Raw genomic sequence first — 18,683 nt, 5'->3', positions numbered from 1 at the left:
GACGCTGCCGGGCTCGGGCTCAGCGGCCGAGTTTATTCAATCCCTCAACGCGGGACCGAGTGTCTCCCCCTAGAGAACATTAGATCCTGGTCGAAACTGCTCAACAAACACCAACTAACCAGCATCAGCAGCCTCCCTGAGCAGGGCGAGGCACCCGCACCGTGACCCCAAAGTCGACGGGGCCCCTGCTTTTAAGCACAACACTGCCCCCTACAGGGAACGAATCCCAACAACACGGACCTTCAGGCCTTTGCACGGGTCCACGGGACCACCGGGGCCTTTGCAACGTGAGGTCAGGAAGGATCTGCGAGCAAAAGCATAAACAGGGAGAAACGACTATTTTGCTGTCCCCGTGGCTCTGACTTGGCTCCCGATCATTTCTGGGGTATTTCCTGCAGTCCCGTGACCTCCAGGAAGCAGAAAGGTCTGCCCCCTGGAGACTGTTCTCTCCACTTCCTGGGCTCCAGCCTGGAAGGGGCAGCTGTCGGAGAATAAGGGCTCTCGGGGTGGGGGAGCAGCTTCCCGGGGCCTCAGAAGCCCATGCGGGGCTTCCTCCTCCTCGGCTGAGAGCCCGAGGGGACAGGCGCCTGCTGCCTGGAGGGGGTGGCCCGGACGCCGGAGGTCTGGGAAGAGGGCACGGCGGCACCTCCCAGCATGTGCCTTCGGAGCGGCCGCTCCGCTGAGCCATCCTGGAGGGGCTGCTGCCCGGAGGGGGTGGCCCGGACACCAGAGGCCTGGGACAGGGGTGAGGGGACGCCTCCTGGGGGGTCCCCGCGGAGCGGTAGCTTGGCCATGTAGTCCCGGAGCGTCTGCTGCCTCTCCGAGGGGACACCCCGAGCCCACGGCTCCTGGGTCAGCTCCTGGGAGGGCGGGGTCACCGGTGGTTGAGGCCTGGCCTCAGGGGACGTCCGGTCTGGGCTGCGGGGGGGGCTGGTGGCGTCCGAGAGGTCCAGGCGGCCGCTGAGCGAGGAGAAAGTGCTGGACAGCTGAGTCCGGCGCTTGTGCCGCTGGGGCCGTTTCCCGGGCCCCGAGCTCCCGCCCTGCTGGCTCTCCCACCAGGCGGCCGCCCGGCCTTCCCAGGCTGCCTCCAAACGCGCACTGAGCTCGTCCTCGGGGCCTGGCTCGGGGGCAGGGGGTGGCTCCGCAGAGGGCGCGGAGCCCAGGTCCCTCCGCAGCAGGAGTCGCCCTTCGGCCATGGCTGCACGGAGACCCTCCGGCACCTTCTGTTCCATCCGCCGCGGTTCCACGCAGCCTAGCACACGGCGGTGGGAGAAGTTGGGTGCTGCCCACACGGGGGGAGGCAGGGGTACCTCCAGCAGGGCCTTCAGCCACCGGCCGCAGCGGGCGGTGGCCTGGGGAGTCCAGGAAGCCACAGGGGCACCGGAGGCGAGCCCGGGGTCCGCCTGGAGGCGGAGGCTCTGGTGGAAGACATCCCCAGCCGCGGAAAGCTGGAAGAGGAACAGGACCGGCGCGGAGGCAGAGGGCATGAGCACGGCAGCCAGACCTGGAGATGGGAGTGATGGTGATGCCAGGGCTGGGGGGGGGGGGGGGGGGGGGCGGGTACAGTCCCCCCACCCCACTCGCTCCCCTGCCCCAGCGCACCTATGGTTGGCGCTTTCAGACGCTCCTGCAGCCGCCACTGACTCTTGGGCTCCAGCAGGGGGAACGCGGAGAGGGAGTCGCTGCTGGAGGGGAGAGACTGGGGGGGGCCCGCCAGCCGGGGCGCGGAGGCCCCCGTTCCTGGAGGAAGGACGGGGAGCTGAGGGGCCGCCCATCATCCTGCGCCCCTGCCCCCGGCCCCGCCCGGCCCCTCACCTGCGAGCTGCAGCAGCCGCAGGTGCCCGCCCTGGCCCCCCAGCAGCAGCGGCTGTGCGTGCCCGGGCTGGGGCGGGGGCAGCAGCTGGGCAAACAGGGGGGCGGAGGGGAGGTCGTGATTCCACTTCAGCAGGGGCACCAAGGGGAGGCGCTCATCCACCAGGTAGAGCGAGAACTGGGGACGACAAGAAACAGCGAGACCCAGGGCTGTGACTGAGTATGTGATCAGGGGCGGGGGGGAGACACGACCAAGGGTACGTGACCAGACTGCAGGGGCATCCGATGGGGGTGAATGTGGGGGAGGCTGCGACCAAGGGGCACTGCGACCGAGGGGATGCGACCAGACCCAGGGGGCCACGGGTGACTGCCCATGACCGAAGGCATGAGACTGAGGCGCGAGAGAAGTGTTTGATGAGACGGGTAGCTCTGTGTCCCCCATGTATCCCGGCTCTCAAGATGAGCCGAGGCCCCAGAGGTGAGCCAGCGCTGTGGTTGCCCTGCCCGCCTCCCCCCCCCACCCCTGGCTAGTGTCATATGGGAGGCATTTCCCGCGTGCGTCAGTCACCCCGAGCGCCACACAGGGACAGGTTCTCAGGAGAGGCGCAGAGGAGTCTTGTCACATAGGAACCCACTGGGCCTTCCCCGAGCCCGCCCGAGCCTGGAACCTACGCTCGACACACACCTACTAACACCCCAAGAATCCTGGGGGGTGTGGGGGGCGGGCCCTCGGGGGAATCTCAGATGCCCTGTGACACCCCACACCTTTCTTCCCTCACCTGGGCCATCCCTGGGGCTGCCTTAAAGCTCTGCTCAGATGTGTCCTCCCCGCGGGGAGGTCCCACCCACCGGTCAGCACATTTCAGGGGCTCATTGACTCATCGGGAGAGTCTCCGGGGTGTCGTCTCTGTGATTCCTGTTTTGACCATCGTCTCTGGGACGGCGTAAGGGGAAGGAGGAAAGGGACCGCTCACCTGGGTCAGGATGAGATGGAACGTGGGGCACAGGGGCTCGGGGCCACACCCCCCCAGGTACCGGGTCAGCAGGACGCGCTCCCCTTTCTGGCACGCTGCTTCTGCCCCCCCACGAAAGAGCAGCAGACCACACCCGGGTGGGCCCTGGGGGAAGAACCCAGGTCAGCACCCCCGCGCAGCGGGGGGGGGCCGCGGCAAGACCCCTGACAGTCCCCCCACCAGTGGCCCTCTGGGGAAGCCCCCTCCCCGGCCCTGCCCTCCCCCGTGTATCCGCTCTGTCCCCCTGCTGTGCCGGTGCCGGTCCCCTCCCCTCACCTGAGTGTCGATAATCTTCACTCCAGTGCGGTCACCCACGGTCAGCACCCGGGGATGGGCCGTGAAGTCTGCCCAGCGCCAGGGAGAGGGGTCCCGGAACACAAGGGTCTCGGGGTCCTTGTAGATTTGCTGCAGCCTTGGGGAGACGGGCCAGCCGTGGGCGGGGAGACGGGCTGATGGGGGGGTGGGTACCGGGGTGACACGGCCCGGGGTCCAGGACGCGCCAGGGTAAGGGAGTGCCACAGGAAGGGGGCATACCCATCCTGGGGGGTCCACAGACAGACGGCTCCCGAACGGCTGCAGACAGCCAGCTCCCCAGGCAGGTGAGGGCTGCGGGGCACAACTGGGGTCAGCTGACCTCCCCTTTCCCACGCCCACCCCCTCGCAGACCAGCCCGTCTGAGCCCCTCACCTGAGGCTGATCCCTGTGGCCCCCTTCCCGATCTGCAGCACCTGGAGGGGGGCGGGGCGCCCCTGCTTACTGACCTTCCACAGGGCACAGTGGTAGTCAGACCGGACAGCCAGCAGGGCTGAGGGGTGGAGAGGGTCAGGGTCAGGGTCAGGCAGCAGGCCGGTCAGTGAGGGGGAAAGGACGGAGGAAGGGGGTGTCCCAGGGACTCACCTTCCCCTTGCACGGTGTGGGTCACCACCTGCCGGACAGGCCCTCGGAGCTGGATGTGGCCAGGGTCGCCGAGGGCCTGGGGGTCACCACCTGGGGCCACGCTGACCTCTTGGAAATCTGGGCCTCTCGCTAAGGACAAGTGTGTGAGCTCTGGTCACCGCGAGCCCCCGACATCCTGCCCTGAGACCACGCCGGGGCATCTCTCGCCCCACGGGGAGCCGCCTCCACGCCCTCTGGCCCGGCGGGAAAGGATACGCAGCTTGTCCAGGGCGCCTCCCGCAGGGTAGACCAACTGTCCCACCCGGGGCGTCCTTCCGGGCACCCAGGCCAACGCGCCCCCGGTAAACGCGTCGTCCAGGAGGAGCCGCTCCCACCGCGTGGCCAGCTCCTCATGCAGCAGCTCTCCCAGCAGGCCGGCCACGGACGTGCCCAGGACGGGGCCCCCGAGGATGGAGAACCGGCGCTGTCGGAAGCTGAGGGAAGCCCAGGGACACCTGGGGGCAAAAGAACGGCAGGAGGGTGAGGCTGAGGCAGTGGCAGTGACAGAGAGGAAGACTAGGTTCCATCCCAAGGGAGGCCAGGCCAGTAGGTGCGGTTTCCACCGACCTAGAATCTCTTCCTTTGGGAAACGACCCTATTCCCGCCCCCCCCCCCCCGCCCCGCCCCGCACGCTGCAAGGGTGGTCACATGTCACCTCTGGCTACAGTGATTAGCTCATAGAGAAGCAAGACCCACAGACTAGGCCAACCACCCCCTTCCCAGAACTTCTGCCGGTGCCCCAGGAAAGACACCGGGTTTCTTCCTCGAAATCAAAAGCTCTCTCACTGCCACTTAGAAACAGTTCGTCTAGGATAAGCCAAGCAAAGCCAAGCGGATGAGAAGAAAACGAGACAGAGCCTTATTAACGTTACTTGAGCACCCAGATGCAGCCATGCCTGCAGTCCGTGAACCGAATTCTCTCTTCCACTTCCAGTTGCAACTGTGTGCGCGCTATGGCTCATGACTGCACGGGGCAGGGGAAATGACCGTGACAGAGACCTACGTCCGTGCCCTGGCTCCTTCCGCCCCCCGCCAGCTAGGCCTACTGAGCCCGGCCTTTCTCACTAGCCACTTGCCCCCAGGGCTGGTGTCCACCGAGGTCCTGGAGCAGACTCTTCACACTGACCACTGTCTTCTTCTTAGAATGGCTCTGTGTGGAAAGGCCTTGTCAAGCTCGCACAGCCGACGTTACCCCAAGAAGCGGGGAAGCCTCTCTCCTGGTGGGACCGGGGTCACTCACCCGTGCTCCCTCTAGTTTGAAATTCTCCAGCATCAGCTTCCCCAGGGGCGCAAAGGCTATGTCCCCGTGGTCCCACAGGAAGCGGCTGAGCTGCAGGAGAGGAGGCCAGGTCACTAAGCACAGCCCCGGCCACACGGCACTGGCCACCGTGCGCCTACCCACCTGTTCCGTCACATCCAGCACGGCCCGGGGCTTTCTTCGGAACGGGATACCTCCCCGGAAAAGCAGGTCCCGGGCGGTCACCCCAGGGTCCCAGGGATCTGAGGGAACAGTGAGGCTGGGGAAGGGGTTCGTCTCGGGAACCAGAAAGGGCCCAGAAGTGGGGCCAGGCGTCCCAGATGACCGGAGGGAAGGCCTTTGGGTGGGGGGGTGGGGGGCAGAAGTGACATGGGAGGGAGCCCCAAGGACCAAGATCCTTACCGGGACCAGGAGGCAGCAAGGGAAGGGGCCCGGGGGTCTCCGGCTCCCAGAGCGGGGCTGCGGCCGTGCACGACACCCCATTCTGAGGAAACACAAGCCCGACAACAACACGGTGAGCACGGTCCCAGGCGCTGGCATGTGTCACTTATTAACTCACTGGTACAACGGTCCCCGTCGCTTTACTGGTGAAGAAATGGAGACACAGGGAGCCTGGCCCCAGGACGCAGCTAGCCAAGAAAAAGGCCAGGAGCCTGGGGCCAATCTGCGCTCCTGACCCACAGCCGCGCTGGCTCCAAAGAAGGAGCTCCGTGCCACTACCGGAGACCCGAGTGCCGCCTGACTCTCGCTTCTGCTCGGGACACCACGCGGTTACTTACTTGGGGAGCCCACAGGCCCGCCCGCCTGGCATAACCCTTAGGCAGCCTGTCTCCGAGTGGGAGCCAGATGGCTTGGGCTTCCAGGCAAAGAGCCTTGTCCTTCCTGTCCCAGAGGCCTCTCCTTCCCTCCCGCCTCATCCCTTCCCACGCACCCCTGCCCCGCCCCCCTTCATCCCCACTGTGCTGGTTCAGAGCCCTTATCACACTCGGTAATGATTTTATCCTTTCCCCACTGGTCTGTTCTCACTCAGCCGAACCCTTAGTCCCAGAGGCAGGGGGTGTATGTGACTTACTCACGCTGGATTCTCACGGCCTAAAAAGGTACCCGGCGCCCTGGAGGGGCTCATCAGTGAGCATCTGCCGGGCAAATGTGGGAAAAACTGAGCGGGGGGGGGGGGGGGGACGAGCAAGGTGACAGCTCCTGCTCAGGAAACCCTCTGGGGAGAGTAGGGCGTCCTCTATAACCCCAAGGCGAGGTTCTGCGTGGCAGATTTGTGTCTTGGCAGATGTGCACTAATGCAAAGCCACCCTGCATCCTGACGGTGGGTGTGAGTGCTGGAAAAGGAGGGGGGCAGTGGAGGGGCTGCTGCCGGGGCTCTCCCCGCCATCCTCACCTGGGAGTTCTGGGCCAGGGGCTCAGGCAGGGTGAGCGCGTCTCTCCAGCTACACATGAAAGACAGGTCAGGGGTGTTACTCACACCAAGGGGGCCGGTCCTAAACAACGTGGGTGGGAGCGAGCCGGGGAAGTCCATCCTGGAAAACAAGAACCACGCGTCGAGAGCTTTCTCAGAGACTTGAATCTGACAGCGCGCTGCAGGGTTCCCAGGAGAGTAAAGAGTCCCCCGAAAGGACCGTTACTTTATTTCAGGAGGTGGATAATGGAGAAAAATCAACATGTAGCCTCCCGCCAGATGTTAGTAAGGGCTATATTACAACCAACCAACCAACCAACCAACCAACCATGAGGGAGGTGATGGCAGCCCGAGAAAGCCTCACTCAGAAGGTGGCATTTGCCACAGCCTGAACATGAGGAGGAACAGAACCACACAGACAATTGGGATGAGGGCTCCTGGCCGAATGAACAACATGTGCAAAAAGTCCTGGGGCAGGAAAGTGTGAGAAACAACTAGGGAGGCCACAGAATAAACGAGGAGCACGGGAGGGGAAGAAGTCAGACAGGTGGCCAGGGGTCAGCTTGTACCATAGCTGTCACGTGTTACAACCACACATTTGCAGGCTACACACCCTACATCCCAAGACCAAGTCAAGTTCACCCAAAGCCAAGGAGTCTTCTTCATCTGTCTTCCCACTGTCAGATACAGTACCTTGCAGAAAATGCAGCTGTGTGTTGATTAATAATAAATTTATGTCTTGGGACGCCTGGGTGGCTCAGTCAGTTGGGCGTCCGACTGCGGATCAGGTCATGATCTCGTGGTTAGCGAGCTTGAGCCCCGCATCGGGGTTGGTGCTGACAGCTCGGAGCCTGGAGCCTGCTTCGGATTCTGTGCCTCCCTCTCTCTCTGCCCCTTCCCCGCTAGCACTCCTCTGTCTCTCAAAAATGAATAATGATAAAAAAAATTAAATAATTAAATAATAAACGTCAAAAGAATAAAAGTTATAAAAAAACAGATTTACGGGGGCACCTGGGTGGCGCAGTCGGTTAAGCGTCCGACTTCAGCCAGGTCACGGTCTCGCGGTCCGGGAGTTCGAGCCCCGCATCGGGCTCTGGGCTGATGGCTCGGAGCCTGGAGCCTGTTTCCGATTCTGTGTCTCCCTCTCTCTCTGCCCCTCCCCCGTTCATGCTCTGTCTCTCTCTGTCCCAAAAATAAATAAACGTCGAAAAAAAATTAAAAAAAAAACAAAACAAAAAACAGATTTACGTCAAAGGGCTGTGCCAGATACAAACTGTCCCTTGGAACTGCCACTGCGTTTTACGGGTTTATTCTGTAATCCCCCTACACCCCCGCATCTCATGCAAAACACCCGTCACGCAGAAGCGCCGATAAACGCTTCTCGGATGAACGAATATGTGTTTCTCATGGCACATCAGCCTCACTCTAGGTAGTCTTGCCAGACTGTGAGCTCTCCCAGGGAGGGTTCCCGGGGCTGGCTGCTGCCGTCCTCCTCTTTCCCACAACAGAACAGGTGAGGGCAGTGGCGGGAATCAAAGAAGGGCTCAGTGAACCCTTGTGCAAAACACTGGCTTCCCCGGGACCTTCTGTCCGGAAGGCAGTTAGGGAGTACCCATGCCTCCCGGAGGGGGCTGCATCCCTGATAAACCAGCGCGGGCACGTCTCCAAACACATCTCCAGCTCACGTCTAGCTCATCTCTTGTGCCTGGGCTCCAAGCACACTGACCTCCTTAGGGATTTCTTCGCCGTACTGCCTTTCACCGCACACCCATCTCTCCGCTGAGAATCAACATCAGCATCCTTCCCACCCACCTACAAAATCCTGGGCAGGTTCTCCACCCCCCACACCCTGCACTTTCTCCAGAGCACGCACTGCGATGTATGATTAGATATTTACAGATGAAGCTATTTGATTCAAAACTGCTCCAACAGCCCCCATGGGGAAGGGACTTCACTTCTTCCCAGTGCCTCGGTATACGCTCCACAGTAGCGATTCGCGCACATAAGTTGAAAGAACAAATCCAGAAATGAACGACGAGAAAGGATCCAAACAGCCTCAAACAAACCCAGGCAGGCAGAGGGCGCTGGTGGAGCCCACGAGCCCGGAAAAGCCCCCTGGACGAGGCAGCCTCATTTCCCGCCCTCACCTCCGACCGGCAGAGGCCCCGCGGGAACCGCTGTGTGCCGGATGGCTGCTCCCACGCGTTGCATTTGTGGGATCCTCACCGCACCCCGAGGCAGGAGCTGACAGCCCCCTGTGCGGCGGCTGGGGAACTCGTCCCCAAAGCCACACGGCGTGGAGCCCGCGGACTGGCGCACAGACCAAGCCGGAGCTCCGCTCGCAGCCGGAGACTCCCCTCGCCCCGCCGTGCGGGCGGCGCGCGCACTTACGTGGCCCGGGCTCCGCTGTGCTCGTCGGCGACCTGGAGCTCCGCGGGGCACCTGCCTAACCCGCGCGCCACGAGGGAGCCCGCAAACTACCCCCCGACTCCAGCGCCCGAGATGGAACGGCACCACCACGGGTATTAACGGTCTTCCGGGCCGGGACGGAAGTGCTCCCTCGAAGACAGGAAGTCCCGCCTCCAAGCCTGGCTTGCGCGGCCGCCGCGGAGCGCCACCTCCCGGGTGGAGGGAGAATGGTCATGGAGGCGGCACCTTGGACACTAGAAGTATATACCGTCCCCTCGGGTCCGTGTAATGAAGGCCAGTTTGATGCGGATTCGAATCCCATCTCTGCAGGCTTGCTGTTCAGTATTAAATTAATTCATTCAACAAACACTTCCTGAGTACGGAGCACTTACTATGAACTAAGCGCTGTATCAGTGAGTAGAAATCCAAAGAATTGTCCTCACATCTGATGTATAAAGCAGGCTTTATAACCAGGGATACAGGTACCCCTAGAGTGCATGAAACTCTCCCAGTGGTCAAGCAAATATAGCTCTAAGCATTGCTTCTCAAGTTCTAGCTTCCATGGCATCATTTGACCGGCGGCGTGTAAAACAGTTACTGGGTGGGGTGGAACCCGATCATTTGCATTGCTAAATTCCCAGTGGATGCTGATTGCACTTGTGTGTGTGTGTGGGGGGGGGGGGGTCACACTTTAAGAGCTACCATGCAATCATAAATCTTACCATTATCTTAACCCAATAGCTCTCAAGCTTGAGCGTGCAACAGAATCCCCTGGAGGGCTTATCAAACCAGTTTGTTGGGCCCCACTCCCAGAGTTTCTGGTTCAGTAGGTCTGGGATGTGATTCGAGAACTTGCATTTCTAATGAATTCCCAGGTGATGCTGATCCAGGCACCACACTTGGAGAACCATTATTTTTATTTTTTTAAATGTTTATTTTGAGAGAGAGGGACAGAGTACAAGCAGGGGAAGGGCAGAGAGGGAGGGAGAGAGAGAATCCCAAGCAGGATCCACACGCAGTGTGGAACCCGACATGGGCTCTATCCCACGACCCTGGGATCATGACCTGAGTTGAAATCAAGATTCAAATGCTTAACCGACTGAGCCACCCAGGATCCCTGAGAACGATTTTTTTTTAATTTTTTTTAATGTTTATTTTATTATTTTTGAGACAGAGACAGAGCATGAACGGGGGAGGGGCAGAGAGAGAGGGAGACACAGAATCGGAAGCAGGCTCCAGGCTCTGAGCCATCAGCCCAGAGCCCGACGCGGGGCTGGAACTCACGGACCGCGAGATCGTGACCTGAGCCGAAGTCGGCCGCTTAACCGACTGAGCCACCCAGGCGCCCCGAGAACGATTATTTTTAAAAGATCAGTTTCTAAGTCTTAAGTGTCTGATTTCAGTCTAAGTGTCTTGAGAACTTTTTCTCCAGTGCGCGTGAATCTTTCCTGCCGGTCTTCCCAGGTCAAACGTCCCTGGATCCACCAACTGTTCCTTCTTTGCCCCAGCATCCACGCTCCCTGGTTAGCACCGTCAGACCCAAAGGTGGCAATCCATAGCAGCAGCAGCAACGGCGACAGATCTTCCGGACTGTGAACCGAGGGGTCACATTTTCCTGTTCGCTGGCTCCCGTAAGACTCAGTTAAATCTGTGGCCCCTTAAAATAATTGCGTACTGCATCATAGACCGTGTGTAAATTGTCCTCATCCCTAACTTCATCTTGTTTTTGCTAGTTTTCCTTCATCCCTAGTCCCTTATCTACTGTCCCGTGGTAGTTTTACAAGCCAACTTAAAACCCCTTCGAAAAAAAAAAAAAGCCGGGGGTGCCAAATGGTTAATTGTGGCTAGAGGCTTGGGGAAGGCCTCCAGTGAAGTTTTCCAAATCAGATCCGTCAGATGCTGGGCAGCTGCTCGGATTGATAACACTTAAGGACTCCCCCCACCCCCACCCCACTCAAGCTTATTGGTTGGGGGCGGTCTGGTGTGATGAGTGTAGTTGGGGGCATCTTGGGGCGGGAGCAAGGGTGAGGCTTTGGATGCGCATCCCCGGGCCCCTTCCCTGGTCTTCACTTCCAGGACCACTCGGGGTTGGGAGAACACGTAACGGGAACCTCGCCCTCCTTCCTCCCCTCCCCACTCCTTGCTTGAAGTCCCCCCCGCCCAGGAAGGGGGATATTAGCGAGATCGCTCAACCGGGGCCCCGCATCCTGGCCGTTGAGATCCAGGAGGCTGGCCTTCCAATTGGCTGGGCAGGCTGTCCGACGTAGCCCTGCAGGCTCTCATTGGCCAGCAGCGAGGTGGGGGGCGGGGCTTGCCAGGCAAAGTCCGCCGAGCCCCGTGCTCCTCACGTGAAGCCGCGCCAACGCGCGTAAAAGGGCGCAGTCAGAGCGAGAGTGGGTCAGCCTTCCTCTCGGGTCCCCGCGTTCAGCCATGGCTTCAACAGCCAGCGCCGCCCCAGGCACGGATGACGGCGGCCGCAGGAAGCCTCGCCTGGCGGCGTCGTTGCAAATCAACCCCAGGCCCAGCCCCTGGCAGCCCTCAGCCAGCCTGGGCCAAGACCCCTGGGAGCCCGCGGTCGCCCCCAGTGCGGAGAACGCTGACGACAGGGACGGGCAGCCCCAGGCCTCGGCAGCACTGGACGGTGGGCCCAGGGCGGGGACCGGAGTCAGGGAGCTGGGGGCAGCCCGGGCACGGGAAGACTTGGGGGCACGGATGGGGAGGTCCCCCAGGGTCTCTGTCCTGCCCGCAGGGCCCGCCGGGGACCTCCCGAGGCCGGCCCGACAGCTGGGCCTGCAGCTCAAGGACCCGCCGCCGGGCCAGGCCGTGGCCTTGCTCACGCAGTACGCAGCCAGTCTGGGCGTCTCCCTGGTCTTCCGAGAGGACCAGACGGCAGGTGAGGCCCCGAGGCCCCCGATCGCAGCGCTCCCTGGGTGGAGGAGGGACCGTGAGCTGGGGCCTGAGCCTGGAGCCCGCCTGCTGGAGACCTGCTGTGAGCCCCCCCAGACATCCAACTGGCGAGGTCTCAGCAAGTCGCCCTCTGAAAGTTCCGACAGGTTAAGGGATTTGGCCCAAGCCACCCAGCCTTTCTGCACTGTTTTTTTCTGAGGGCCAATTGCATGCAATTACAGTTGCCATGCCGACATTGTAGCTCCCAGAGTGACTTCTCAAGCCCAGTGTGATCATGGCAGCCCTGGATGGAGCTGTACTGGTTACCCTGTCCTTTCCTCTTCCTCAGTGTATCCCACCCCGCCCCCACCTCCGACACAGACACACAGAGCAGGACCCCGGGTCCCCAAACCAGGTTCCCTTATGCCAGAGCATTCCCAGTTTCTAAGGAGATGGTAAGAGAGTTATCTGTCCAGCTGTTGGGAGCGTTTGTACAACTGCCGAAGAGAACCCCAAGTGAATAGCCCGAAACGTACCGTATTAAAAACGTACTTGGGGCTTCTTTTCATCATGGGTGGTAAGGCAGCAGGCGTGGAAATGACTGTCAAAGAGGAAGAAGTTCAGATCCGTAGGAAAAGGAGACAGACCTCGCCACATAGGGCCACAGGGGACAGGACCAGAACTGGTTGGGAGGCAGGAGGGGGGGAGAGAAAAACGCAGGGCCTTTGTTGGGGTTTTCTTGGGAAGGAATGCTTGAGGCAGGGTAGGTACGCTGGGTAAGCCTACGATTGTGCAAAGCAAGGCACTGAGTAAGTTTGGGGCTTATGAGGGGATCCCTACTTGCCCAGTACCTGTCCGTGGGGTGATCTAGGGTTGGTGGCCGGGGTATGAGCTCTGGATTGGTTGGTTTCTGTGTCAGAGGTGCGTTTGCAGGGAAGTGGTTTGTCCTCTCTAGGAGTTAGCCAGTCCTAGGAGAGGCGGTCTCCAGGATCAAAGCCCCAAATTCAGAAGCATCGAGAATGCAGAAAATGAGAAGACGGGTTCAGCACAGACGATCATAGCTCACCTTCTTGGGTCCTGGGCCATGAGCCAGGCCCCTGTTGGAAGGGCTTCGGCCACATGAACTCATTGAGTGTTCATGACTCTTCCTTAAGAGGGGCATGGTATTGTCCCCATGTTACAGACGGGAAGACTGAGGCCAGAGAGGCTGTAGCCGATTTGCACTGTGTGAACCACTGGGTTATATCGCCTCTCCCTTCTGCTTAGGATACCCCTGCCCCTTGTTTATGTGGGTGGGCGCTGTTTTTAGTTCCTAGTTTTTATTTGGTAACATTGTAAGGAATAGTAAGGACGAGCTCCTGGAAGCTCTTCACCGAGATTCAGTTAGCCTTTTCACCTCTGTCTTGTGGATGTCTCTCTCTCCCCCTCTTAATGTATATATAAATACATTATTTTTTTTTTCTGACCAAAGTTAGTTTACCCCTTGAATGCCCAAGTGTATTTCCTGAGAACAAGGACATTATTTTACATAACGACGGTGAGTGATCAAATTCGGGAACGACAACACTGATGTAATGCTGTAACCTAACAACCACTTACACCCGCGTTTTGCCGGTTGTCCCGGTAATAACCACTTTCCCACTCGGCGTGACCTGTCATGTAGCTGCCGCGTCTCTTCAGTCTCCTTTTATGTGAAACCACTCCCCGGCCCGTCTTCGTCTCCAGGAAAATTGATGTTTTTGGAGACTAAAGGCTGGTGGTTTCGTGGAAAGTCCTACCATTTGGGTTTATGTGTCTCCCCGGGACCGGGTTCAGGTTATGATTGCGGGCACTAGAGCACGGGGTAACCTCGTCCTTGGCTGCACTTGCCACAGGGAGGCCTGTGCTCTGTCCCACCACGGGCACTGTCAGCTGGGGGGGGGGGGGGAGGCCTGAGTGCAGGCGGGGTTGGGGGGGGGAGGTCCGCCAGGTGTCTTCACTTGCCCCATTGTGGTCGATCCGGCCCCAGGAGCTTCTCCGATGCCGTTGCTCCTCCTGCACCCGCTAGGGGGCATTCCGGATGTCCTCCGACAGGGAGTGAATCTCTGCGCTAAGGCTCCCGCAACACGAGCCCAGACCTCGGCTAGTCGCAGGCAGCCCGGTACTTGGAAACGGATTCCTCTCTTAAAAGAAGGAAGACGTTTTAGCCAAGAAGGAGAAAGCGTGCTGCCGACCGAGGAGCAGAATCAGCGAGCAAATAAAACCGTTTGATGCCGTGCGTGAACGCGGGGGCTTTGAACACAGGCCCTTGGCCACGGTCCCCAGAACGAAATCAGTTCCTCGTGCAGGACTGCCGTGGATCCACACTGCACGGTTGGAGTGCATTCAAACGTGTTGTATTTTGTGGTAGTTTTTTTAATATTGTTACTCATTTTTCACGTGTCATTATGTCGTTTGTAGTGAATGCCCCCCTCTTTTGTTTCTCGTGGTTTTCTTTTGTGGCAAAATTGCCCGACGGCCAATAGGTGGCAGTGAGGGTAGGGGTGGGGTGAGGAGGAAGCGGCTGTGGCTCAGGTGGGCCCACTGGGGGATGGACCGTGGGCTCACAGCTTCACCCCCCTCCCTCCTTCCTCAGACCCCTGCCTCCCGTTCTCCGTGTGCGCAGAGGTGGATGGCCTGCTCTGCCCCTCAGTCAAGGCCAGCAGCAAGCCGGAGGCCAGACAGCAGGCGGCGCTCTCCGCCCTCCGCTACATCCGGAGTCAGCTGGGGAGCCCAGGTGAGGGGGGCCGGTGACCCCAGTGGGGGCGTGTGCACAGTTGGGGTGTCGCAGAGACCATCTGGGCATCAGGACCTGGCCTGTGGGGAGCCGGGGAGCGGGATGTGAGCTGACCCCTGCTCTAATTCCTTTGAAGCCTGCCCCCCGCTGGGGGTGCAGGGCCGGCCGGCCAGCCAGGGGCAGCCCAGGAATTTGGGGTTTCTGGAAGATGATCCGATCACACTCCCACCGATGGAACTTCTTGGCTTCCAGAAGGACAAAAAACCGGAGGGCAGGCGCTGGTACCCATGGCAACCTGCCCCCTTGTCTCTCTTCCAGAGTCCCCAGAGACCCCCAGCAGGCTTCCCCTCGATCCTCTGAGCGTAGGTAGGTGGGCCCCCATTGACCCGGCCCCCGTGGTGAGGAGAGGGGCACAGCCTGCGGGGCCCCCACCTCCCCCCTCCCCCCTCCCCCCTTCCCCCCACATGCAGAGAACTTCCTGACCCACGAGCAGCGCTGCGCGGCCATAGTCAGCGCCGGCTTTGACCGTCTGGTGGACAAGACCTCCCCATACTGGGCCTGTAAGGGCACTGTGGCTGCGGTCATCCTGGAGAGAGGTAGGGCTTGCCCCGCCCTGCAGCCTGCAGCCCCCACCCCCCTCCTGGGCCCCCTGCCTTGGCTGGCACGTCTCCGCCCCCTCGCCTTACAGAGGTCCCCGGCGCCAGGGGCCACGCCAAGGAGGTCTACCAGCTGGTGGCGCTGGGTACAGGCAGCAGCAGCTGTGCCCGCCGGCTGCAGTTCTCGGGCCGGCAGCTCCACGACGGCCACGGGCTGGTGGTGGCCCGCCGGGCCCTGCGCAGGTGAGGGGCGGGCAGGGCAGGCCCTGGGGGGCAGCCCCGGGGCAGGACGCGGGGCCCCACGGCCCCAGCTGCTTCGCCACCTGCCTCTCCCAGGTTCTTGTTCCGGCAGCTCCTGTTGGCGACACAGGGTGGCCCGAAGGGCAAGGAACGGTCGGTACTGGCCCCCCAGCCTGGGCCCGGGCCCCCCTTTGCCCTCAAGCCCCGGATCTTCCTGCACCTGTACATCAGCAACACCCCCAAGGGAGCTGCTCATGACATCTAGTATGTGGGGGGTCCGGGGTGGGGGGTCCCTCGGTTTGCCTGCATCGGGGAGGGCAGGATGGGGGGGCTAGGAGGACAGCCCTGACTCTCACGTCCGGTGCCTGCGCTCCCCCTGCCCCCCCTGCCCCCCTGCAGCCTCCCACCATCCGCTGAGGGCAGCCTCCTGCACAGCCCGTCCTCCCGCATGCAGGCCCACATCTGCGGGGAGCTGAGGCCCGTGTGCTACATAGCGCCCGCCCTGCGCAACACCCACGTGGGCTGCCTCTCCACCAGCGACAAGCTGGCACGCTGGGTCGTGCTAGGGCTGGGGGGCGCCCTGCTCGCCCACTTCCTGCCTCCCCTCTATGCCACCAGCCTTGTCCTGGGTGAGGCCCCTGGTGGGGGAGGGGGCGGGGGGTGGGGAGCTGTGGCGAGGGTGGAAGGTGGGCTCTGGGTGGGGTGTGTGACTCAGACCTCGTTCCGTGCCTCTGTCCCCACAGCCGACCCCTGCCACGACCCCACAACTCTGAGCAGGGCCATCCACACCCGGCCCAACCTAGACGGGGTCTTGGGGCCCTATGCCCGTACCACGCTGCACCTGTTTGCAGGGCCCCCTGTGGCCCCCTCGGATCCTACCTCCAGTGCCTGCCATGGCCTGAGCCTCAACTGGAGCCTGGGGGACACCGACGTTGAGGTTGTGGATGTGGCCACCGGGCGTGTAAAGGCCGAGTAAGAAAGGCCGATGGGCGGGCTGGTGGTGAGGGGTCCCTGTCTCCCTGCCCACGGGGAGGGAGAGTACATCTGGTCCCCAGCTTGGTTCCAGTCCTAGCTCTGGGACTGTGGCCGGTGCTTCCATTACCCACCCTGTGACACCCGCGAGCCCAAGATCACCAGGGCGAGAAAGGAGGTGGCAGGAGAGGCGTGGCGCGGGCCTGATAGTCTTTCTGCCATGGGGGATTTTCACACCTCCTCTCTCCAACTCCAGGGCCTCCCTCGGGCCTCCCTCCCGCCTCTGCAAGGCAGCCTTCCTCCGGGCCTTCCGCCAGGCTGCCAGAGCTCTCGGGAAGTCCTGCCTCCTGGCCTTGAAGACCTACGAGGCAGCCAAGGTCAGCGCCTTGCCACCCTTGTAGCCCCTCGGTCCCGCACCCCCAGCAGGCACGCGCCCCCCCCACTCTCCTGTCCTGTCCTAGGCTGGACCCTACCAGGACGCTCGCAGGCAGCTGTCTCTCCTCCTGGACCAGCAGGGCCTGGGGGCTTGGCCCCCAAAACCACTCGTGGACAAATTCAGAGACTGAAACCGACCTGCTGAAGCGGACGAGGTCCCCGAGCCAAGCTGGACCCTGCTGTCTCTGGGGAAGGGTGGGGGGGTGCATGGGGTGCTGGGGGGGATGCATGGGAAAGTTGGGGTTACAGGGAGGGGCCTACAGGGTGGAGGGTGGGGGGTGGGGACTATGGCACACCGGGACTTAAATAAAAGTGTAGTTTCTGGGGGATTCTAGCTGTTGCTGGGTTTTTTTGGGGAGGAGGGGGTCACCTGCAGCCCTCTTGCTTCCAGATGCATGAGTGGGGCGGGGCCGCCTAGCAAGCAGAGAGGGCTTCCAAGGAGTTGGACAACATGGAAAGTTGTTCTACAAGGAGGGGGAGAGCAAGAATGTTATTAGCAAAAAAAAAAAAAACAAACAAAAGATTATCCCAGGCATGGAACTTTCTAGGGGCAGAAGCAAAGTGTCTTATCATGCGGATTACCTCCTCTTCCTTTGGGGGGTAGAGAGGACCCAGGTGGCCGACTCAGTGGCTCTGGTTGAAAACTTCCTGACTGACCAGTTAAGGCTACCTTTCTGGGGAGGGTGAAACTGCAGTGAGATTATGAATTAAACCCCAAACCCCAAACCCCAAACCCCGGTGTGCGAACTCAGGCTAAGCGACTCCACATTGGGCCTGTGGTTTTTGTAAACACAGAGTCACTTTATTGTGGCGCCAGCCGTGGCTCAGTCCTGCCTGCCAGCTCCAGGGGAGGCCGGGACCGGGCACCCTAAATCCCATGACTGGGGTCCTTCTAAGAAGAGACACAGACACACAGAGGGAGGAGGCCGTGTGGACACGGACCCAGAGACGGCAGCACTGGGAACACAAGCCGAGGAACGCCGAGGATGGCCAGCCACTACCAGAACCTGGAGGGAGGCGCGGGCTGGTTTTGTCCCCAGAGTTTCCAGAAGGAACCAGCCCTGCCGGCATCTTGACCTCAGGCTTGCGGCCTCCAGAGCCGGGTGGGAATAACTGTCTGTTTTAAGGCAGGTGGCGTGGGGTACCTGTTACGGCAGCCCTGGGGAGCGGACGGAGGGGGTCGTGCAGAGCGGGGCCTCGGTCCTTCGGTGCCGCCCCAGCTGTTCCGCCTGGGTGGACGGAGGGAATGCCTGGGCCTGCGGGCCTAGCAGGGCCTGGTGGGCGTTTTTCCTCGCTTTCCCTCCAGGGGGCTGTAGGGAGCCCACGGAGGGGGGGCTCTCAGGTGCTCTGAGGGCCTGGGGTGGGGGGGGGAAGACCAACCTCGCTGCACCTGCACGTGTCTGGACACCTGGGCGCCTGCCAGCCTGGACAGTGTCCACGGAACAGGTGCACGGGCCACTGGGACGTCTGGAGACCTGGGGCCAGGGATGGCTGAAATCATGCCCGCCCCCCCTCCTTCCCCGGCCCCACACACCCTGCGGCCCGAGGCTCCCTGCACCCACAGCCCTTTTAAGGCTCAGGACCACAGACTGCTCCCCCGGGTGGGCCTTGGAAAGCTGGGTCAACGGGGCCAGGCCAGTGCTGATGCTGAAATCCTGGCATGGTGTCCCCTCCCTCCGGACCACCCCTCTGCCCCTGGGTGTGTGTGGCCTCTGCCAGCCACTTAACCTCAGCGTACTTGGGTCACCGCATCTAGACAAGTAATCAGGAGGGCTGCCTGGTGGTGGTCTCGAGGTGGGAGGTGCAGTTGAAAGAAAGTGGTCCTGCTGGTGTGATTGCAGAACACCCAGGAAGCTGCTGGGGGGAGGGGGAGGGGAGGAGAGGAGCAGGGAGGGAAGGGAAGGGGAGGAGGAAAGGAGGGAAAGGGAGGGGTGAGGAAGGGAGGGGAGGGGAGGGGGAG

At 61.4% G+C, this 18,683-nt stretch overlaps 2 protein-coding genes across 6 annotated transcripts; one reads left to right on the top strand and one right to left on the bottom strand.

Moving 5' to 3' along the window:
• Positions 1-8: 8 nt before the first annotated feature.
• TAF1C (TATA-box binding protein associated factor, RNA polymerase I subunit C) lies at positions 9-8,961 on the bottom strand. Of its 3 annotated transcripts, none has more exons than XM_047835692.1 (15): positions 8,822-8,961; positions 6,413-6,551; positions 5,422-5,503; positions 5,164-5,261; positions 5,002-5,091; positions 4,838-4,911; positions 3,978-4,216; positions 3,723-3,839; positions 3,513-3,630; positions 3,360-3,431; positions 3,102-3,237; positions 2,787-2,930; positions 1,816-1,990; positions 1,603-1,740; positions 9-1,504 (listed from the first exon to the last, which is right to left on the bottom strand). In XM_047835692.1, the coding sequence occupies exons 2-15, from the start codon at positions 6,548-6,550 to the stop codon at positions 531-533; spliced, it is 2,595 nt and encodes an 864-aa protein (XP_047691648.1). In that variant the 5' UTR covers position 6,551; positions 8,822-8,961; the 3' UTR covers positions 9-530. The 3 variants fall into 3 exon arrangements, with proteins under 3 accessions (XP_047691648.1, XP_047691649.1, XP_047691647.1); XM_047835693.1 differs by lacking the exon at positions 8,822-8,961 and adding an exon at positions 8,578-8,713 and having other exon boundaries at positions 5,164-5,278; XM_047835691.1 differs by having other exon boundaries at positions 5,002-5,261.
• Positions 8,962-11,202: 2,241 nt separating this feature from the next.
• On the top strand, positions 11,203-16,911 carry ADAD2 (adenosine deaminase domain containing 2). Of its 3 annotated transcripts, XM_047835699.1 has the most exons (11): positions 11,203-11,480; positions 11,589-11,732; positions 14,340-14,480; positions 14,799-14,846; positions 14,951-15,076; positions 15,169-15,319; positions 15,413-15,580; positions 15,716-15,945; positions 16,060-16,288; positions 16,545-16,665; positions 16,750-16,911. In XM_047835699.1, the coding sequence occupies exons 1-11, from the start codon at positions 11,270-11,272 to the stop codon at positions 16,852-16,854; spliced, it is 1,674 nt and encodes a 557-aa protein (XP_047691655.1). In that variant the 5' UTR covers positions 11,203-11,269; the 3' UTR covers positions 16,855-16,911. The 3 variants fall into 3 exon arrangements, with proteins under 3 accessions (XP_047691655.1, XP_047691656.1, XP_047691654.1); XM_047835700.1 differs by lacking the exon at positions 11,589-11,732; XM_047835698.1 differs by having other exon boundaries at positions 11,203-11,732.
• Positions 16,912-18,683: the final 1,772 nt, after the last annotated feature.

Source organism: Prionailurus viverrinus, chromosome E2 (assembly GCF_022837055.1).
Source record: "Prionailurus viverrinus isolate Anna chromosome E2, UM_Priviv_1.0, whole genome shotgun sequence".
NCBI classification, from domain to species: domain Eukaryota; kingdom Metazoa; phylum Chordata; class Mammalia; order Carnivora; family Felidae; genus Prionailurus; species Prionailurus viverrinus.
The sequence above is the reverse complement of the archived record's forward strand: the minus strand, read 5'-3'. Positions and strand labels throughout refer to the sequence as shown.

Excerpts from the sequence above, each read along its gene's own strand:
- TAF1C (XM_047835691.1), bottom strand. The coding sequence starts at position 6,550 with ATGGACTTCCCCGGCTCGCTCCCACCCACGTTGTTTAGGACCGGCCCC. Across the intron at positions 3,631-3,722 it reads CCACACCGTGCAAGGGGAAG|CCCTGCTGGCTGTCCGGTCT; the intron begins GTGAGTCCCTGG and ends TCCACCCCTCAG. Across the intron at positions 1,741-1,815 it reads GCGGCTGCTGCAGCTCGCAG|GAACGGGGGCCTCCGCGCCC; the intron begins GTGAGGGGCCGG and ends TCCTTCCTCCAG.
- ADAD2 (XM_047835698.1), top strand. The coding sequence starts at position 11,270 with ATGGCTTCAACAGCCAGCGCCGCCCCAGGCACGGATGACGGCGGCCGC. Across the intron at positions 14,847-14,950 it reads CCTCGATCCTCTGAGCGTAG|AGAACTTCCTGACCCACGAG; the intron begins GTAGGTGGGCCC and ends CCCCACATGCAG. Across the intron at positions 15,581-15,715 it reads GGAGCTGCTCATGACATCTA|CCTCCCACCATCCGCTGAGG; the intron begins GTATGTGGGGGG and ends GCCCCCCTGCAG.